At 48.2% G+C, this 20075-nt stretch overlaps 1 protein-coding gene across 2 annotated transcripts in view; it reads left to right on the top strand.

Annotated features, from left to right (window-relative positions):
* The window catches only part of CARMIL2 (capping protein regulator and myosin 1 linker 2), a 138545-nt gene that overhangs the window by 17686 nt on the left and 100784 nt on the right, over positions 1 to 20075 (top strand). For both annotated transcript variants that reach the window (XM_084644406.1, XM_084644407.1), the window contains exons 8-11: positions 814 to 887; positions 17044 to 17119; positions 17210 to 17298; positions 18934 to 19028. In XM_084644406.1, the coding sequence (XP_084500532.1) occupies positions 814 to 887; positions 17044 to 17119; positions 17210 to 17298; positions 18934 to 19028 (334 nt within the window). The remainder of the gene's footprint in view (positions 1 to 813; positions 888 to 17043; positions 17120 to 17209; positions 17299 to 18933; positions 19029 to 20075) is intronic.

Below are 20075 nucleotides of genomic sequence, written 5' to 3'. Positions count from 1 at the left end.
CCTCAAGTGGGCCTTGAAGAGTTTTATGATGATCAGTGTCTGAGGCCTTCCCTCTTTGTGGCCAAGGCCAAAGAGCTTCATGCCTAGACACCAGCACTTGACCCGGGTCTCCCTCAGCAGCCAGATCTTCTCTTAGAGATTCAGGTGCCCACAAAGAAAGGGGCCCAACCTCACAGATATCAGATGCCCTCATGTTGGCCAGCTCGACACGGTTGGTCTGTGGCAGGCGCATTCTTCAGACTCCAAGCGGCTGATCTGTGACTTTTTTATGTTGGAGGGAGGTTGGTGGGGATAGTGGGTGTATCAGGGATGGGTTTCCCTTCCTTTGCTGTAACTTCTCACTGCTGGCTGCTTCCCCACTCAGGAGGGTCAGTGGATGGTCTTGTCCCCTGCAGAGAGCTACCTCTTCTCTCTGCTAATTCCTCTTCTCCTAGAAAGCCCAGCAGGTGATCCAGCCGTACTCTGGGACCTCTGCTCTCTTGCTCTGAAATAGCCCCGGTTTTTGTTCTCTCTCCTATGTTCCCATGAGTGTTAAATTCAGCTCTGGATGATGTGATTGTGGAGAGCTCGTGCAGCCTGGTTGATAGCTCTGCTGCTGCCCCCGAGCCTGCTCGGGTGAGGACTCCCCTCTTTCGAGGGGTGCTGGGTCAGCTTTCCAGGAGGAGGTCAAGAATGTCCTGTGGTGTGATGTCTGGCGAATGCAGACCATTCGAAGCTGACGCTCAGCATGTGTCCTGACCAGCGCCATGTTGCGCTGTAATCCTGCCTTGCAGCGTTTCTCTGGGCTAATATGCTAACCTGTCTGTCTGTTAGGATGTGGACAATATCTACCACAGCCAAGACTGCCGAGAGTTCAACCTGTTGGACTTCGCTCACCTAGAGAGCAGGTGAGTTGCTGCTGAAATCTGTGATCAAGATCATGCAAGACAAAGACAAGTAGCAAAATACGTTGTTCTTGTAGCGAGCCTGAGAATATCATGATACACAGTGGCCGGCGGCCCTTTTAGCTAAACGTGCCTGCAGAGCAGCATTTCCAAGCGGATTCGTACAGTACTCTGAAAAGCGACTCTCTATAAAACTGGCCTCTTCGTACTCCCAGGCTGGCTCCTCATGTGTATTGGAGTCCAGTCAACTGGCTTTAGTGACTGAGGGCTGGTCTACATGCAAACTGGCCTAGAAATAATGAAATGGGGTAATTCACCCCTTTGTATTTTCGCGTGATTCTGTCTGTGCGCACTCTGAGCTCAATCTGTGTGTGTCTTATTTGGATTTAGTTTTGTCAGTGGGGAAAAATAAGATTTAAAATCTTTTGTTTTTTTTCCACTGACAAACTAAATAAAAGGAGGACACTCGTCAGCTGCACTAAGAATGTCCACATGCAAAATTGCCCCAAAAGAACAAAAGCTGTGAGTTACTTTGAGTTATTCTGGTGACAGTTTGTTTGTAAACAAGCCCTAAGATAAATGTTTGTTGTTCTTTTTACTCTGGTTATCTCTACAGGGCCAGTCCAGCCATGGGAGAGTAGAAGTGTGAATCAGCATCATTAATTTGCCAAGGTGCCTGTTAGATTTTCAAGCGGCAATTTAACAAGCTCTGTTTACTAATTTGATAAATGCTGTGGCCGCTACTGGGATGGAATTGAAAAAGGATAACCCCTTTTCATAATAATAAGAAACGCTAGAGGAGCTCTTTCATTGGCAGGTCTCAAAGTGCTTTACAGAGGACTCAGGGCCACCATACTTATTTTAGCGATGGGGGAAGTCACAGTCTCACAAGGTCACCCAGCAAGCCAATAGCCCAGCCAGGAATAAAACCCAGGTCTCCCACGTCACAGTCCGTTGCTTTACCCATTAGGCAACACCGCTTAGCACAGTACTTTTACTGAGTTCAGGGAGCACTCATTTGCTAATGTTAGGTTCCTTTCTGTGCTACTTTTGATAGTACTTTTCAAATCAGGGCACTTGGTTGCTCTTAGCCAGTCAATAGGATTTTTAATTCACCAAGAATCACTTAGGTCTGCAATTAGTAGGTTTATAGATCAAGTTGATATACATAAAATATTTGAAGCCTGTACCATGTGCAAAATATACATGCACTCTAGTGAGCAATTAACACCGACCGGTGTCGAGGCCCAGGGGCCAGCAGCTATATACAGGAACAATACTAATCACTAGTCTTTCAGTTGTTCTGCTACTTCTGTTGATATCCAGTAGATGGCGCAGATGTATAGTAGACTCCTTTGATCCTTTTGTTATCGGAGGCTTTTTATGTTTCATTCATCTCAAGGGTTGTATTATGTAAGCGGGGGAATAGTCCCGCTATTGTGGGGAACTTTTCTGTCTTACACGCTACCCCGGTGAAGTGGGCTAGCAAAAGGATCTGAGTCCTCGCTCCCACTCCCTGTACCCAGAAGCCTGCCTGACCTCAAGGGCTCCCCTTCCACTCTCCTGTGTGGCAGAGTCCTCGTAACCCCAACAAGGCTGGGCCCAGGATTCCTGGGGGGCTCGACCCCCAATCTTGTCATGGTCACCTAGGACAGAGGCTAGGGTGTCCCCACTCTGGGGTGCTCTCTCTGCACTGGACACTTCCCTGACCCACTGATCATTACCTACAGTTCAAAGCAAATACCATTTATTAAACAGCAATCAATTAAAAAAAAAAAGGAAAAACTGGGAAATGTTAAAGGAAAACCCATCACCCTGCTCTTTGGCATGGGGACACCACAACCAGCGTCTCTGGGATGTCAGGGAAGTTCAGTCTGTTCCTCACACGTCCCAGGCTTCCTTCTCAGGCCCTGGCCGTGCTGCAGAGATGCTGCGGGTTGGACACTTGCTCTGGCAGTGGCCACACACCCTCAGGCTTTAGGTGGCAGGACCCTTCTTCCCAGTGTCAGCACCCCTGTCGGGGTTACGATCCCACTCCGAGTCTGACCTGCCAGGCCTCTTGGCTGGGCTGTCTCCCTGTGCTGGGCCCGCTGCCCAGGGTCCCCCTCGCTCTCCCCAGCTGCTCACCGCACCTGGCTCCAGACTGCTCCAGCCTGAGCCTCAGCTCCACCACTCTGCCTCCAGCGCCCTGGGCTGCTTCTCTGGCCCCTCTGGCTCTGGTTGCTGCAGCCCTGCTCCCAGCACACGTCTGCTCCCTGGGCTGCTTCTGGGACTGCTCCCAGCACTGAATCATAGAATCATGGGCACCACCAAAAAACCCCTGGGCAGGTCACCTCATCCTACCAAACCAAGCAGTGCTGGGTCTCAGAGAGGCTTACATAGAAGACCCCACTCCTTCATGGAGGTAAGATCCATTTACTAATAGACTCATAGAATCATAGACTTTAAGGTCAGAAGGGACCATTATGATCATCTAGTCTGACCTCCTGCACAACATAGGCCACAGAATCTCGCTCACCCATTCCTGTAACAAACTAATCTATGTCTGGGCTATTGAAGTCCTCAAATTGTGGTTTAAAGACTTCAAGGTGCCAGAGAATCCTACAGCAAGCGACACGTGCCCCACACCTCAGGGGAAAGCGAAAACCCCCTGGGGCCTCTGCCAATCTGCCCTGGAGGAAAATTCTTTCCCAACTCCAAATATGGCGATCAGCTAAACCCTGAGCATGTAGGCAACACTCACCAGCCAGACACCCAGGAAAGAATTCTCTGTCGTAACTCAGATCCCACCCATCTAACATCCCATCACAGACCATTGGGCATATCTACCGCTAGTAGTCAAAAATCAATTAATTGCCAAAATTAGGCTATCCCATCATACCATCCCCTCCATAAACTTATCAAGCTTAGTCTTGAAGCCAGATATGTCTTTTGCCCCCACAGCTTCCCTTGGAAGGCTGTTCCAGAACTTCACTCCTCTGATGGTTAGAAACCTTCATCTAATTTCAAGTCTAAACTTCCTGATGGCCAGTTTATATCCATTTGTTCTTGTGTCCACATTGGTACTGAGCTTAAATAATTCTTCTCCCTCCATGGTGTTTATCCCTCTGATATATTTATAGATAGCAATCATATCTCCCCTCAGTCTTCTTTTGATTAGGCTAAACAAGCCAAGCTCTTTGAGTCTCCTTTCATAAGACAGGTTTTCCATTCCTCGGATCATCCTAGTAGCCCTTCTCTGTACCTGTTCCAGTTTGAATTCATCCTTCTTAAACATGGGAGACCAGAACTGCACACAGTATTCCAGGTGAGGTCTCACCAGTACCTTGTATAATGGTACTAACACCTCCTTATCTCTACTGGAAATACCTCACCTGATGGATCCCAAGACCGCATTAGCTTTTTTCCTGGCCTTATCACATTGGCGGCTCATAGTCATCCTGTGGTCAACCAATACTCCGAGGTCCTTCTCCTCCTCCGTTACTTCTAATTGATGCATCCCCAATTTATAACAAAAATTCTTGTTATTAATCCCTAAATGCATGACCTTGCACTTTTCACTATTAAATTTCATCCTATTACTATTACTCCAGTTTACAAGGTCATCCAGATCTTCCTGTAGGATATCCTGGTCCATCTCTGTATTGGCAATACCTCCCAGCTTCGTGTCATCCGCAAACTTTATTAGCACATTCCCGCTTTTTGTGCCAAGGTCAGTAATAAAAAGATTGGTCCCAAAACCGATTCCTGAGGAACTCCACTAGTAATCTCCTTCCAGTCTGACAGTTCACCTTTCAGTGTGACCCCTTGTAGTCTCCCCTTTAACCAGTTCCTTATCCACCTTTCAATTTTCATACTGATCCCCATCTTTTCCAATTTAGCTAATAATTCACCATGTGGAACTGTATCAAATGCCTTACTGAAATTGAGGTAAATTAGATCCACTGCATTTCCTTTGTCTAAAAAAATCTGTTATCTTCTCAAAGAAGGAGATCAGGTTGGTTTGGCATGATCTACCTTTTGTAAAACCATGTTGTATTTTGTCCCAATTACCATTGACCTCAATGTCCTTAACTACTTTCTCGCTCAAATTTTTTTTCAAGACCTTGCATACTACAGATGTCAAACTATCAGGCCTGTAGTTACCTGGATCACTTTTTTTCCCTTTCCTAAAAATAGGAACTACATTAGCAATTCTCCAGTCGTATGGTACAACCCCTGAGTTTACAGATTCATTAAAAATTCTTGCTAATGGGTTTGCAATTTCATGTGCCAGTTCCTTTAATATTCTTGGATGAAGATTATCTGGGCCCCCCGATTTAGTCCCATTAAGCTGTTCGAGTTTGGCTTCTACCTCAGATGTGGTAATATCTACCTCCATATCCTCATTCCCATTTGTCGCCCTACCATTATCCCTAAGCTCCTCATTAGCCTCATTAAAGACTGAGGCAAAGTATTTGTTTAGATATTGGGCCATGCCTAGATTATCCTTAACCGCCACTCCATCCTCAGTGTTTAGCGGTCCCACTTCTTTCTTTGTTTTATTCTTATTTATATGGCTATAGAACCTTTTACTATTGGTTTTAATTCCCTTTGCAAGGTCCAACTTGTCATGGCTTTTGACCTTTCTCACTTTATCCCTACATGTTCTGGCCTCAATAAGGTAGCTTTCCTTGCTGATCCCTCCCATCTTCCACTCCCTGTATGCTTTCTGCTTTTCCTTAATCACCTCTCTGAGATGCTTGGTCTACAACTCCTGCCTATGAATTTTTTCCCCTTTCTTGGGATGCAGGCTTCCAATAGTTTCTGCAACTTTGATTTGAAATAATTCCAGGCCTTCTCTGCCTTTAGATACACAAGTTCTTCAGTCCAATCCACTTCCCTAACTAATTTCCTTGATTTTTTAAAGTTAGCCCTTTTGAAATCAAAAATCCTAGTCACAGATCTGTTTTTGTTTATCCTTTCATTTTGTTTCAACTGAATTAGCTCATGATTGCTCAAACCAAGGTTGTCCCCTACAACCATTTCTTCTATGAGGTCCTCACTACTCACCAAAACCAAATCTAAAATGGCATCCCCTCTGTTGGTTCAGCAACTACTTGGTGAAAGAATCCATCAGCTACTGCATTCAGGAAAATCTGAGCCTAGTACTTGTCCTCCAGTCTATATCTGGGAAGTTAAAGTTTCCATTGATCACATAATTCCCATTAGTATTTACTTCATTAAAAACATTAAAGAGGTCTCTATCCATATCCAAATTAGATCCTGGCTGTCTGTAGCACACCCCAAGCACTATCCCAGGGCAGGCTCTAGTAGCTTTCTTCCACAATGTGATTTTTGCCCAGACAGACTCTGTCTTATCCTTTCCATCACTTCTGATTTCTTTACCGTCTATCTCATCATTGATATACAATGCTACTCCACCACCTTTGCCTTTATTTCCGTCTTTCCTAAACAGCACATACCCTTCAATACCTGTAGTCCAGTCATGACTCCTATTCCACCATGTTTCTGTTATCCCTATAATATCTGGTTTCACTTCATGCATCAGTAGAGTCATAGAATCATAGAATATCAGGGTTGGAAGGGACCCCTGAAGGTCATCTAGTCCAACCCCCTGCTCAAAGCAGGACCAATTCCCAGTTAAATCATCCCAGCCAGGGCTTTGTCAAGCCTGACCTTAAAAACCTCTAAAGAAGGAGATTCCACCACTTCCCTAGGTAACGCATTCCAGTGCTTCACCACCCCTCTAGTGAAAAGTTTTTCCCTAAACCTCCCCCACTGCAACTTGAGACCATTAGTCCTTGTTCTGTCATCTGCTGCCACTGAGAACAGTCTAGATCCATCCTCTTTGGAACCCCCTTTCAGGTAGTTGAACGGAGCTATCAAATCCCCCATCATTCTTCTCTTCCGCAGACTAAACAATCCCAGTTCCCTCAGCCTCTCTTCATAAGTCATATGTTCCAGTCCCCTCATCATTTTTGTTGCCCTCCGCTGGACGTTTTCCAATTTTGTCACATCCTTCTTGTAGTGTGGGGCCCAAAACTGGACATAGTACTCCAGATGAGGCCTCACCAAAGTCGAATAGAGGGGAACAATCATGTCCCTCGATCTGCTGGCAATGTCCCTACTTATACATCCCAAAATGCCATTGACCTTCTTGGCAACAAGGGCACACTGTTGACTCCTATCCAGCTTCTCGTCTGCTGTAACCCCTAGGTCCTTTTCCGCAGAACTGCTGCCTAGCCATTTGGTCCCTAGTCTGTAGCGGTGCATGGGATTCTTCCATCCTAAGTGCAGAACTCTGCACTTGTCCTTGTTGAACCTCATCAGATTTCTTTTGGCCCAATCCACCAATTTGTCTAGGTCCCTCTGTATCCTATCCCTACCCTCCAGCGTATCTACCTCTCCTCCCAGTTTAGTGTCATCTGCAAACTTGCTGAGGGTGCAATCCACGCCATCCTCCAGATCATTAATGAAGATATTGAACAAAACCACCCCAGGACCGACCCTTGGGGCACTCCACTTGATACCGGCAGCCAGCTAGACATGGAGCCATTGATCACTACCTGTTGAGCCCGACGATCTATCCACCTTTCTATCCACCTTATAGTCCATTCATCCAGGACATACGTCTTTAATTTACTGGCAAGAATACTATGGGAGACCGTGTCAAAAGCTTTGCTAAAGTCAAGGAATAACATGTCCACTGCTTTCCCTTCATCCACAGAGCCAGTTAGCTCATCATAGAAGGCAATTAGATTAGTTAGGCATGACTTGCCCTTGGTGAATCCATGCTGACTGTTCCTGATCACTTTCCTCTCATGTAAGTGCTTCAGAATTGATTCCTTGAGGACCTGCTCCATGATTTTTCCAGGGACTGAGGTGAGGCTTACTGGCCTGTAGTTCCCCAGATAACACCTTCTTCCCTTTTTTAAAAGATGGGCACTATGTTAGCCTTTTTCCAGTTGTCTGGGACCTCCCCCAATCGCCATGAGTTTTCCAAGATAATGGCCAATGGCTCTGCAATCACATCCGCCAACTCCTTTAGCACTCTCGGATGCATTGCATCCGGCCCCATGGATTTGTGCTCGTCCAGCTTTTCTAAATAGTCTTGAACCACTTCTTTCTCCACAGAGGGCTGGTCACCTCCTCCCCATGCTGTGCTGCCCAGTGCAGCAGCCTGGGAGCTGACCTTGTTTGTGAAGACAGAGGCAAAAAAAGCATTGAGTACATTAGCTTTTTCCACATCCTGTGTCATTAGGTTGCCTCCCTCATTCAGTGGGACAATCAGTGGATTCTTTCTTGCTCCCGTTAGGATCCTCTTCAGCCTTAGGTCCACATCCCGTATCTTAGCACCCAGCAGACAGCACCCCCTTCTGTTCTCTGGATCAGCTCTGGTTACAGGCCTGTATATCCTTCTCAGTAAGGAGTCCCCAGTCACGTAGATCTGCCTTTTCCTGGTGATGGTGTGATTCTCTGGTCTATCCCCTGTTCACTCTGGCTGCAAGTCCTCTTGATTCCTATTCTTCCTTGCAATCCCATGCAACCCATCCCGTATCCTCCTGGGGCTCATATTTGGTGTTGTTATCTCCATTGACTCTTCCTCTCTTCCTATAGGACTAGCTGCTCTTCTCTTCTTCCTTGCCCTCTCACCTTCAGTGACCACCTGCTTCATTTTCCAACTCCACAAACCTGTTCCTGAGTTCTATTTCTCCTTCACTAGCCCTTCTTTTCCTCTGGTTTTCTTAGTCACATGCTTCCACTGTTCACTTTCCTCACCCAGCAGTCTCCTCTCAGAGTTCTTTGGTCCTGCTTCCATCTGCAAGTCTGAGCTTTTCCCTTCAGCCTCCTCACGTCTTTGCTCCATCATCCCCTTGAACCCCCTTCTAAACTCAACCAGAGTTTCCACCTGCATCTCCAATCCTCGGATCTTCTGTTCCATCAGCTCTATCAGGTGGCACTTCATGCAGATGAAACTCTTTTCAGGTCCCCCCTCCAGGATCATGGCCATACCACAGCTTCCACATGCCATCATCTCCATTGTGTCTTCCACTGCCTGGGTACCTCCCACTGCTGCCTCTGTGTCTGTCACAGCCTTCCCACCTAAGTCTTGTTAGTCCGGGAAACACAAACCAAACCAAACCACCACCACCCACAGCAGAACAAACCCCCAATGAGAACCACAACGCTGCCAGATCACCACCCCCCCCTTCACTAGCCTGTCTGTTCCTCTGCCTGGCTCTCCTAGTCTTCCCCCCAAACTCCCCTGTTTACAGCTCTGTGTGCTGGCTCCTGGGCTGCTTTTCTGGTTCTCTCTGGCCAGCACGGTTCTGCTCCCCAGACCAGCTTGGGCCCCGGCTCTCTCCTTACCTCAGCCCCACTCTGTCTGGCCCAGGCAATAGCTCACATGGAGGACAGGACCCCCCTGGCCTCCTGACTCCCGCATTAGCCTGCCCACCCTGTCCATCAGGCTGACCTGGAGCACTGGCCTCTCCCTATCGCCCTGGGGACTGTCAGTCTCCCGGTCTTGACTTCCCATCGACCCTTCCCCTTTCTTTTGGTACTGGGAGCTAGCAACCAAACTCCCACACTGAGTTTTAGTAAGGGGACAACAGTCCACTTACAATTAGTGTATTACCCAGAAAATTAATTGGAATTTCTCCCTTCCCTGCCCTATTTTTTAGCAATTTCTTTCCACTGGTTAGATGCACATACCTGTCTGTGTTCCTTTTCCTTCTTGCGCCATACAATTGATGTCATTTGCAGAGCGCCCCAGTCGGTTTAGAAAGAAAAGCAGTTCCTCTGTATTTAGTAGATATGGTCTATACCTTCTTTACCTATATTGGATACCTTTAATTTCACATCCTTTAGGGCTGACAGCAAAAGGGGACATTATAGTGAAGGAACTGGACAGATTATTTACCTATAGAGAGACAGATCTGATTAATAAGGCAGACAAATATGCAGTTTGTAACCTTTCACATTTGTCTTTTTCGGCTGTCACATCTAAAGGATGTGAAATTAAAGGTGTCTGATATATACACATATGAATGACTTCTTTGTGGGATCCAGAAGTTTTGACCCCAGAGCCTACAGCTTTCTGGGTCATACAGTGAGCTATTTCTGACTTTCATCCCTCTCTCAAACCTGATGAACTCCTGGAACACAACGGGCCATATGCAGAGGCAAACAGGGCATAGCCGCCTTTGTCATCCTTTGGCTGGTTTTTTGGAGTCGGCGGGAAAGAGGCTATTGCTAGATTTAAAAAACCCACATACAAGAATTAAGATTCAAGAATAACCTTGAGGTCCAGTTTAAAGGTTACAAGCAAAACAAAAGCATTTGGGGTTAGCACAGAGGAGTTCACAAGCTATAAAGAAATAAAAGGGATAAACCTAATCCCATCTTCCTAGACATTTCCTGATCTACTTATATATCTGGGGGTTTCAAATGAGTAGTCTCTAGGTATGATTTAGATGATTTTTCACACCTGGCCCCAAGTTTCTTACAGCATAGTTCCAGCCCTGTCTCTGCTTCTCTCCGAGAACAACAACAGACAGACAAAGGGGAAGTTTTTTCCCTATTTTAAAAAGTTCTAGCCTTCCCATTGGCTCTTTTGGTCAGGTGCCCACTCCCTTCCTTCTACCTATGCAGGGAGACTTTTTAACCCTTTACAGGTAAAGCAAGTAGTGAACAACTACTAATAGGGATTTTATAGCTAACTGGCTGGCTGCGTGCCATAAAAGGGAGCTACCCCCCTCCCCCCTCGGTCATTTATCACTGCTGTCAAGCGATTAAAAACCTTAAGTGCAATTAATCACGCTCTTAAACAATAATAGGTATACCTTTTATTTAAATATTTTTGAATGTTTTCTACATTTTCAAATATATTGATTTCAATTACAACACAGAATACAAAGTGCACAGTGCTCACTTTATATTTATTTTTTATTACAAATATTTGCACTAAAAAAACCGAAAAATAGTATTTTTCAATTTTGCTAATACAAGTACTGTGGTACAATCTCTTTATCATGAAAGTTGAACTTACAAATGTAGAATTATGTATGAAAAATAACTGCATTCAACAATTAAACAATGTAAAACTTTAGTGCCTACATGGCCACTCAGTCCTACTTCAACCAATCACTCAGACAAACAAGTTTGGTCACAATTTGCAGGAGATAATGCTGCCCACGTCTTGCTTACAAAGTCACCTGAAAGTGAGAACAGGCATTCACAAAGCACTTTTATAGCTGGCATTACAAGGTATGTACGTGCCAGATATGCTAAACATTCATATGTTCCTTCAGGCTTCAACCACCATTCCAGAGGATATGTGTCCATGCTGATGATGGGTTCTGCTCAATAACGATCCAAAGCAAAGCGGACCGACGCACATTCATTTTCATCATCTAAGTCAGATGCCACCAGTAGAAGGTTGATTTTTCTTTTTCGGTGGTTCGGGTTCTGTAGTTTCCATATCTGAGTGTTGCTCTTTTGAGACTTCTGAAAGTATGCTCCATACTTCGTCCCTCTCAGATTTTGGAGAACACTTCAGATTTTTAAACCTTGGGTCGACTGCTGTAGCTATTTTTAGAAATCTCACATTGGTACTTTCTTTGTGTTTTGTCCAATCTGCTGTGAAAGTTCTTAAAATGAACATGTGCTGGGTCATCATCCGGGACGGCTATAACATGAAACCTAGGGCAGAATGCGGGTAAGACCGAGCAGGAGGTACACAGTTCTCCCCCAAGAAGTTCAGTCACAAATTTAATTAACACATTTTTTTTAATGAGCATCATCAGCATGGAAGCATGTCCTCTGAAATGGTGGATGAAGCATGAAGGGGCATATGAATGTTTAGCGTATCTGGCACGTAAATACCTTGCAATGCCAGCTATAAAAGTGCCATGCAAATGCCTGTTCTCACTTTCAGGTGACACTGTAAATAAGAAGCAGGCAGCAGTATCTCCCATATATGTAAATAAACTTGTTTGTCTGAGCGATTGGCTGAACAAGAAGTAGGACTGAGTGGACTTGCAGGCTCCAAAGTGTTACATTGTTTTGGTTTTGAGTGCAGTTATGTAACAAAAAAAATCTACATTTGTAAGTTACACTGTCATGATAAAGAGATTGTATGAGGTGAATTGAAAAGTATTATTTTGTTTATCCTTTTTACAGTGCAGATATTTGTAATAAAAATAATATAAAGTGAGCACTGTACACATTGTATTCTGTAGTAGAAATCAATATATTTGAAAAAGTAGAAAAACATCCAAAAAATTTAATAAATTTCAATTGGTATTCTGTTGTTTAACAGTGCGATTCATTTTTCTGAGCTAATTGCATGAGTTAACTGCAATTCATCGACAGCCCTAGTATCTAGTTAAGGCATAGTTAAGATCTCTACCTCTCACAAGGGGGAACTGGGTTCTGTTCCTGTGGGCCCTACAGGGCCAGCCCTGCCTCAGAGCAGGTGCTGGAGTCTGTTCTGGCCAACACATCATCAACGGAGCTGCTTACTAAATTCCCTTGCAAACCTGCTGAAGAGAATGTGGCCACATGGAGTACGTCTACACTGCAATAAAAGACCGGCTGGCCTGGGTCAGTTGACATGTTGTGCGGGGCTATAAAATTGCAGTATAGATATTCGGGCTCCAGCCAGAGCCTGGACTCTGTGACCTACCCCCTTAGGAGGGTCTGAGAGCCTGGATCCCAAACGTTTACACTACTATTTTTAGCCCTGCAGCCTGAGCCCTGTGAGCAGGGGTGAAAGTAAGTCAAGTGACTTACCTGTACACTGAGGCCAGCTCTGGCCCCTGGAAGGGGCGGAGCCTAACGGAAGGGGCAGGGCTGAGGGGGTCAGAGCCAGCCCCAGCCCACCCTGTAAGGTAAGTGCCCCCTCCCCTCGCACTGGGGTAGCAGCCCGGGGCTCCGGTGGCTATTTAAAGGGCCTGGGGCTCCCCTGCTTCTACTGCCCCGGTCCTTCAAATAGCCGCCGGAGCCCTGGAGTAGCGGCGGTGGGGCTCCAGCAACTCTTTGAAGGGCCGGGACGGTAGAAGTAGGGGCGCCCCAGGCCCTTCAAATAGCCGCTGGAGCCCTGCAGCCGCTACCCCAGGGCTCTAGCAGCAGGGCTCTGGAGGCAATTTAAAGGGCCTGGGGCTCCAGCCACTCCTGGGAGCCCCAGGACCTTTAAATTGCCCCCTGGGGAAGCTGGGCTGCCCCAGTATGGTGCACTAGCTCTTGCCGGTACGCCATACCGGGACGAACAGGCTTACTTTCACCTCTGCCTGTGAGTCAATTGACTGCCCAGTAAATCCTCAGCAGGGCCGGCCCACAACATTTTGGCACCTGAGGTAGGGAGCTCAAATGATGCCCCCTCTTTTGGGCCAAAACTTTGAAAGGTCTCAATTCTGCCTTCTTCCCATTCTACTCCTCTTATGGTGCTGCTCTGCCACCTACCCCAATAAAGGAGAACTCACAACTTAAAATGCCTTGTTCACAACACTTCACTTTCAAACGCCTGAACAGCAAATGTAACCTTTCTTGTCTGGCATGTTTATCTGTTTGAATAATCAAAGTGGGGCTTTCCGTGCCTTCTTGGTTGCAAAGATTTGAACTGCTTCCTGCTGAAGGTCCACAGTCTGGGCCAGCTCATGCTCTGTTGAGATGGTTGCAAGGCCGACCAGCCTCTCCTGTGTCATTGTGGAGCGTAGATATGTTTTTCTTAACTTCAGCTTGGAGAAGCTGCATTCTCCACTGGCAACTGTTACAGGAAGTGTTAGAAGTATGCGCAGAGCAACAAAAGCATTTGGAAAGAGGGTGGTCATCTTATTTGTGCACATATATTCCAGAACAGCCTTTGGAGTTGATCCTGCTGAAATGTATCTTGAAAGGGCTTTCAGTTCATCACCTAAATCACTCGCATAAATCACTCGCATATCACTCGCATAAATCACTCGCACTCAATATCGCGCATGTCATCATGCGTCTCTAGTGCCCTGCATTGCTGCTGTAGGTCTTCTTCAGGTATAGTGAGGAGTTTTGGAATATCCTACAACATCCCAAATATACTGCTGTGTTCCTTGAGCTGCATGGAACGTTCTTCAGCGGACTGTATTGCACAATCTAGCACCTGGTTAAAGAATTCAACTTTGAATTATTGTTTGGGGCCTCTTATGAGGCACGGGATAATCCCATAATCAAAATGTCTTCTTCGGTGACTCTTGTATTCTTGAATGGGTGGGAAAATAGCTTCAGTGTGGAGTTCCTCTGCCAACTTCTGTGCACTCTTCAGAACGTTTTGAAATCCCTCATCTGACCAGTAAGACTGTAGGTATGACTTTGCTTTGTCCAGTTGTTCCATTGCTCCAGATATATCAAGGTCAACACCTTAGAGTCTCTTGCTTACAACATTTATTTCAAACAGTATGTCATGCCACAACACTAAGCCACACAGAAATGTGAAGTTATGTATGTTTCTGGTGATTCCATTTCCCTCTGCCACTGTTCTCCCACGAACAGTTCCTGTCATAGCATTAGCCTCCATAATGGCAACTGTGGCTTCATCTATCTTCCCAATTTGGTGTTTGATAGGCTTTATCGCCTCCACTCGACTTTCCCATTGTGTGGCACTCAGTGGTTTCAGTGTCAGAGAGGATGTTCCCAGATGTTCTCTAGAAGCTGATGCTGCATCACTGACCACCAAGTTCAATGAATGAGAACTGCATGGGACAAAAAAAGCTCGAGGGTTTAACTCTCGGATCCGTGTCTGCACTCCTGTTCTTTCCTCTCACGTCGGCACCATTATCGTAGCCCTGACCTCTCATGTCAGCGATCGCAATTCCCGTATCTTCCAGCTTTTTAAGAAGCACATTTGTCATACCAGCTCCGGTAGCATCATCAATGTCAATAAATTCTAGAAAATGCTCTGACAGTCACCATTGCAGGGACATTTTCACTAGGTTCTGTTGTTGTTACAAAACGCACCATTAAAGTCATTTGTTCCGTATGGCTGATGTCAGGTGTGCTGTCCAGAACAACAGAGTAATATCGTGCTGACTTCAGATCGGCCACAATCTTCTGTTTGACTTTTGTTGCCAGTAACTGTATGGTCTCATTTTGAATGGTTTTTCCAAGGTAGTGGTGTGTGTACCACGACTTGGGTGGTGACTCTTCTTAGATGCTCCTGGAGTACAGCATCAAACTGAGCCACCAGCTCCACAGTTTTAAGGACGTTTCCATGGTTTGGCACATACAGCTGATCTGCAGTGCCATGCAGGGCTAGGTTTTGGGTCGCAAGCATTCTCACAATGGCAATGAGTCTTTTCAGAACATTTTGCCAGTAAAGAGACTCTGATGCAATCTTCTCTTGATGCTGATCATCCATGGTGGCCTTTAACCTTAGTAAAAAGAAAAGGAGTACTTGTGGCACCTTAGAGACTAACCAATTTATTTGAGCATGAGCTTTCTCTTTAACCTTAGTCTCATCTCCAGCTCTTTCCAGCTGTGGAATGCTCTCTGGTGATTTGCTGCCTTCTCATGGCATGCCAGATTTCTAGCCAGATTTTTCCAGTCCTTTGTTCCTGTAGAACCCAATGTGGCTGGAACATTAGACTGGAAGAGTTTGCAACAAAACCAGTATGCAGCATTCTGGGTTTTTGAGTACATAAGCCATGGCCTCTCCACTTTGTCACCATTGGGGATTTCACACCAGTAACATGTTGGATGGAAACTTCTATTTTCATTGTCTTTAGAGAACATGTAGTTTTTCACTTGCTGTGGCCCATGCAGTACAAGGAAATTCCTCAGGCTACTGCTCAAGCGGGTCCACAGTCCTGGATCCTCTGGACTCAAGGAACTAAACTCAGCAGCAGTTGTTTCTTGCACCTCCACCACACTCTTCTGATCTGCACTTTTCTTCAGGAGTGTGCATGGTTACATCCACTTGAGATGGAGATATGGATGCTGCAGCAGCTGCCAGGTCACCTGCACTCTGACTGGAAGATCAGGCATCTCCTCACCACTCACATCCTCACTGGGGCCAGAAGGCTCTCCGTGAACATTTGTGTCTATGTATCTCAGGAGAGCTCCTTCCTGCTTAGATAGAAAAGCTTCCTTTGCTTTCTTTCTTTTTCTGAATGCTGCCCCAGAGGGACGTTTTCTTCTTTCACTCATGGCTGCTGTTCTATGCTAGAGTGGCTCTTAACACTCAGTTGAAGGGGAGAAATAAGCAGGCTGGTAGCAGGGCCTGAGTGAGGGAAGAGATCAGTGTCTTAAGGGCCTAACTGGCTCCTACTACTCCAGTTGACGGCCTGTTCTCCTCAAGTGGGTTCAGGGAAGCAGCAGGACACAGGAAGCTCCCTGAGAAGCTGGGGTTAATCAGTCCAGGCTCCTGGGGGGCTAGAGAGGTACATAAGAGGCTCCTCCTCCTCTCTCTCCCTGCAGCTCCTGCTGCTTTCTGTTATTCCCACTCCCCTTTTCTCCTGCCTGCCTGTTCTGTCTCTTGTGCCCCCCTCCCTCCAGCCCAGCACTCCCCCATCTCTGTGCGTCTCGAGCAGAGAGGATACAGATGCACCAGCAGCAGACACCATTTTCTACACTCTGTCCCCGCCCCTCCCCCACAGTCTGGAACCTGAGACCGCTGCCTCAGTTCGCCTCATGGTAAGGCCAGCCCTGATCCTTACCCACCTGGCACAGCAGAGCTTTCCCCCTTTGCCATCCTGGACTGGCACTTTCAGATCGTGCACTCTCGGGGAGCACAAGCATAGCTGGTTGTCCTGAATTGCATACAGCTCCTCTGTGCTTAGCAATGCAGGGGATGTGTCCCACTGTGGATGGCTGGTTCATTAGGGCCATGCCTGGGCTCAACAAACAAACATAGAAGCACTGATGAACTAGAGAAGCACCTAGAGCGGTTGTGATGTGTGGCAGGATTTCACTTGCCTCTCAGCTTGCATAGCCAAGGATGTAGTAGGTCTAGTCCAGCTTTAAAGCAGTGGTCAGAGTGCAGAATACTCCAGCTTCTATGGGTGAGTCATGGCTTTAAAACAACATGTGCAACCTGACTCAAGGGTTATTCACTATGTCTCCAATCACAGTCAGTCTGTGCCGTAACTCTTGCTAATTGTTTTGTTGTTGTGTCCCACTGCAGAGACGTAGCCCTTAGCATCACGGCGCTCTCGTTTAACCTGTGGTTCACAAAGCTGTACTGTAAGGACTTCAGGCTGGTGAGTACGAAGAGCTGTGGCCAGGACGCTAATGAAATGCTGTCCCTTAAGTGATGACACAGCTTTCAAAGAGTCTTTCCTCTCTCCTAGAATCTGGAGATTTCCGAACAGCTTCTGTACATGCTCAGCAAATCGGTGAAACTGGAGGAGCTGGTGCTGGAAAACAGTGGGTTAAAATTGTAAGGAGAGGGCATTTGTACACGTTCTGCCTCTTGTAAAGGATTCTGGGTAGCATCATAAAAGCCTGCAGGGGCAGCAGCTTGCTGCATGTTTTCACCAGCTGTTCTGTGCCTTGTCCATCGTCGGCTGGTAGAATAGCGGAAACGCAGGGCTGACGCTGAATTATTGTCTGCATATTAAATTATCAACTGATGCTAAATCACCTGCCCTTGGCTTCTGGTCACCTTTAAGGCAGGGGAGGGCAAACGACAGCCCGCGGCCTGGATCCTGCCTATCAGGACTTTCAGGCTGGCCCGCGGGATTGCCAGTCCCGTGGTGCAGTGGGGCTAGGCTGGCACCACGGGAACGGCTGTTACCACGTCCCAGAAGCAGCCGGCACCATCCGGAGGGCCGGGGGGGGGCAGAGAGCTCTGTGCGCTGCCCTTGCCTGCAGGCATTGCACCCCACAGCTCCCATTGGCCAAGAATGAGGAATCGCGGGGAGCTTCGGGGGTGGTACCTGCAGGCGAGGGCAGCACGCGGCGGAGTTGCCTGCTGCACCCCACCCTCAGGAGCCATTGCCACGCAAGCCCAGAGCAGGGAGGGAGCCTGCCTTAGCCCTGCCCTGAGCCCCCTAACTCCCTGCCTTGAGCCCCCTCCTGCACCCCAACCCCCTGCCCTGAGCCCCTTCCTGCACACCACACCCCCTCCCACACCCCGCACTCCCTCCCACACCCCAAACCCCTGCCACAGCCCTACATTCATGGCCCTGCATACAATTTCTCCACCCAGATGTGGCCCTCGGGCCAAAAAGTTTGCCCATCCCAGTTTTAAGGGGATGAATTTAAATATCCAAAAACTGGGAAAGGGAAAAAAATTGTCATAATAGAGTAACAGTAACTTGCACTGTAGGCATGGATGATGGCTAGATTATTATTATAGCTGGGAATTTCAGAGGTACCCAGCTCCCAGCAAAAATCCATGGGATTAGTGATTTAGGAGCATTTTCGAAAGCTATGTATGTGTTTTCGGTAATGTTAGCTCAGCTGTATGTCTGGATTCATCCATAGGGCCGCTTCGCGTTGGGAAGAGCTCATGGATGTGACAGGGTGTGGCCCATGAAGGCAAACATCTTTGTTGTGTTCCTGCTGTTGAGTGTTTAAATTTGCAGCCCTGGTTTTGCAGTAATGTGTTTAACTATAATTTTGAGAGAAGAGAGAGGGTTCCCCTCTGCATGACTCAGCCAGGCTCTGAAGTTCACCTGACCAGGGAATGGCCCGAGCAGGGGAATTTCACACTTCTGCTACTCTTTGGCTGGAGACGACTTTCTGCTGTGTTACAGGAGAACTGCAGCCAGCATGGCAGAGAAGTGCCATCTCTGGGATGGCGGCACTGCTGAGAGAGCTGGCTGCCACCTTTGCTGCAGCATGAGCGATCGCTCAGCACCCTAGGGACCGACAGGTGTAATGCATCCGACCTCCACCACTTAGTGCCTCTCCTCCCCCACCCCCAGCCTGGCCCTGCCCCAGAGGCACCATGTGACCCCAGCGCTATTTTCCTGTGACGGGCTGTGAGACGTTTGGTGCCTGGCGCCTGGCCGTGTTGGGAATACTCGAACGCTGGATGTATTGTAAAGTGAGATCCATTCCCTTGCAGTGAATTTGCCCAAAGGATGGCCCAGGCGTTAAGAGGAAACCCGGACTCAGCTCTAAGCGCCATCAGCCTGGCTGGCAACCAGCTGGAGGACAGAGGTACCTTACGCTTACGTCCCAACAGACACGGCCCCTTCAGAGTGTCCCAGCTGCTTCTGACAGTGTGCAGGGTTTACGGCCCGTCCTTTTCAGCCCCTCTGGTTCCTGTCCCGCCTCCGCCCAGAGGCCAGTTGGAGCTGGCTGGGTTTGAGACACACCTCACCCCACATCCAGCCTCCCTCCCACCTTCGCTCTCCTCTTGAAAGCAGCGGCTGCACTTCCCAAGGCAGCGTGTGTGGCCTGTGAATCCCTGATCTCGTCCCCACGTGGAAGCGCTTCCAGCCATGGGCGGCGAGTTCAATGGGCCCATGGTGCCCGGGCACCAGGAATATTCCTGTCCCAGGGGCCCGGCTCCAGCAAAGTTTCCCACCTCCCCTCCCCAACACACACACACTCCCCCCACGCTTCCCCTGGCCCCACCTACCGCCCCCGGGTGATTTAAAACAGCCCGGGGGCTCCCGCCACCACCCACAGCGCAGCGGGGCTGAGCGGCTTCCTGCGCGCTCGCTCCACGTGGCAGTCGGCAGGTCCTTGCAGCCCGTGTGAGGGGGTGTGGCACTGCGCGCTGCCCCCCCCAACACCCCTGCGGCCAATGGGAAGACAGCAGCGTGAGGAGACCCCCCGGCCTGCCCCGCCTAGGAGCGGCTGCCGGAGGAGGTGCCCCAGGTAAGCATCGAACCCCCCATCCACTTCCAGAGCCTGCTCCCACACCCCCTCCGCAAACACACCCTTCGGCCCCCAAATTTCCTCCTGCACCCCCACCTCCTCTTGCCCCCAAACTCCCTCCCAGAGCCTGCATCCCTCACCCCCTCCTGCACCCTGAACCCCCTCCCCCCTAACTCCCTCTTGCACTCCCAGCCCTCCCCTGCACCTACTTTTGTCCCCAAACTCCCTCCCAGAGCCTGCACACCCACCCCCCCTGCACCCCCGCCCCCTGCCCAGAGCCTGCACCCAGCACCCAAACTTGTTCCCAGAGCCTGCATTCCAGACCCCCTTCCCACACAAACTCCCTCCCAGAACCCGATCTCTCACCCCTTCTGCACCCAA

The sequence above is a fragment of the Lepidochelys olivacea genome (assembly GCF_965140295.1).
Source record: "Lepidochelys olivacea isolate rLepOli2 genome assembly, chromosome: 12".
NCBI classification, from domain to species: domain Eukaryota; kingdom Metazoa; phylum Chordata; order Testudines; family Cheloniidae; genus Lepidochelys; species Lepidochelys olivacea.
Note: the sequence above shows the minus strand (reverse complement) of the source record. Positions and strands in the feature narration are given on the sequence as shown.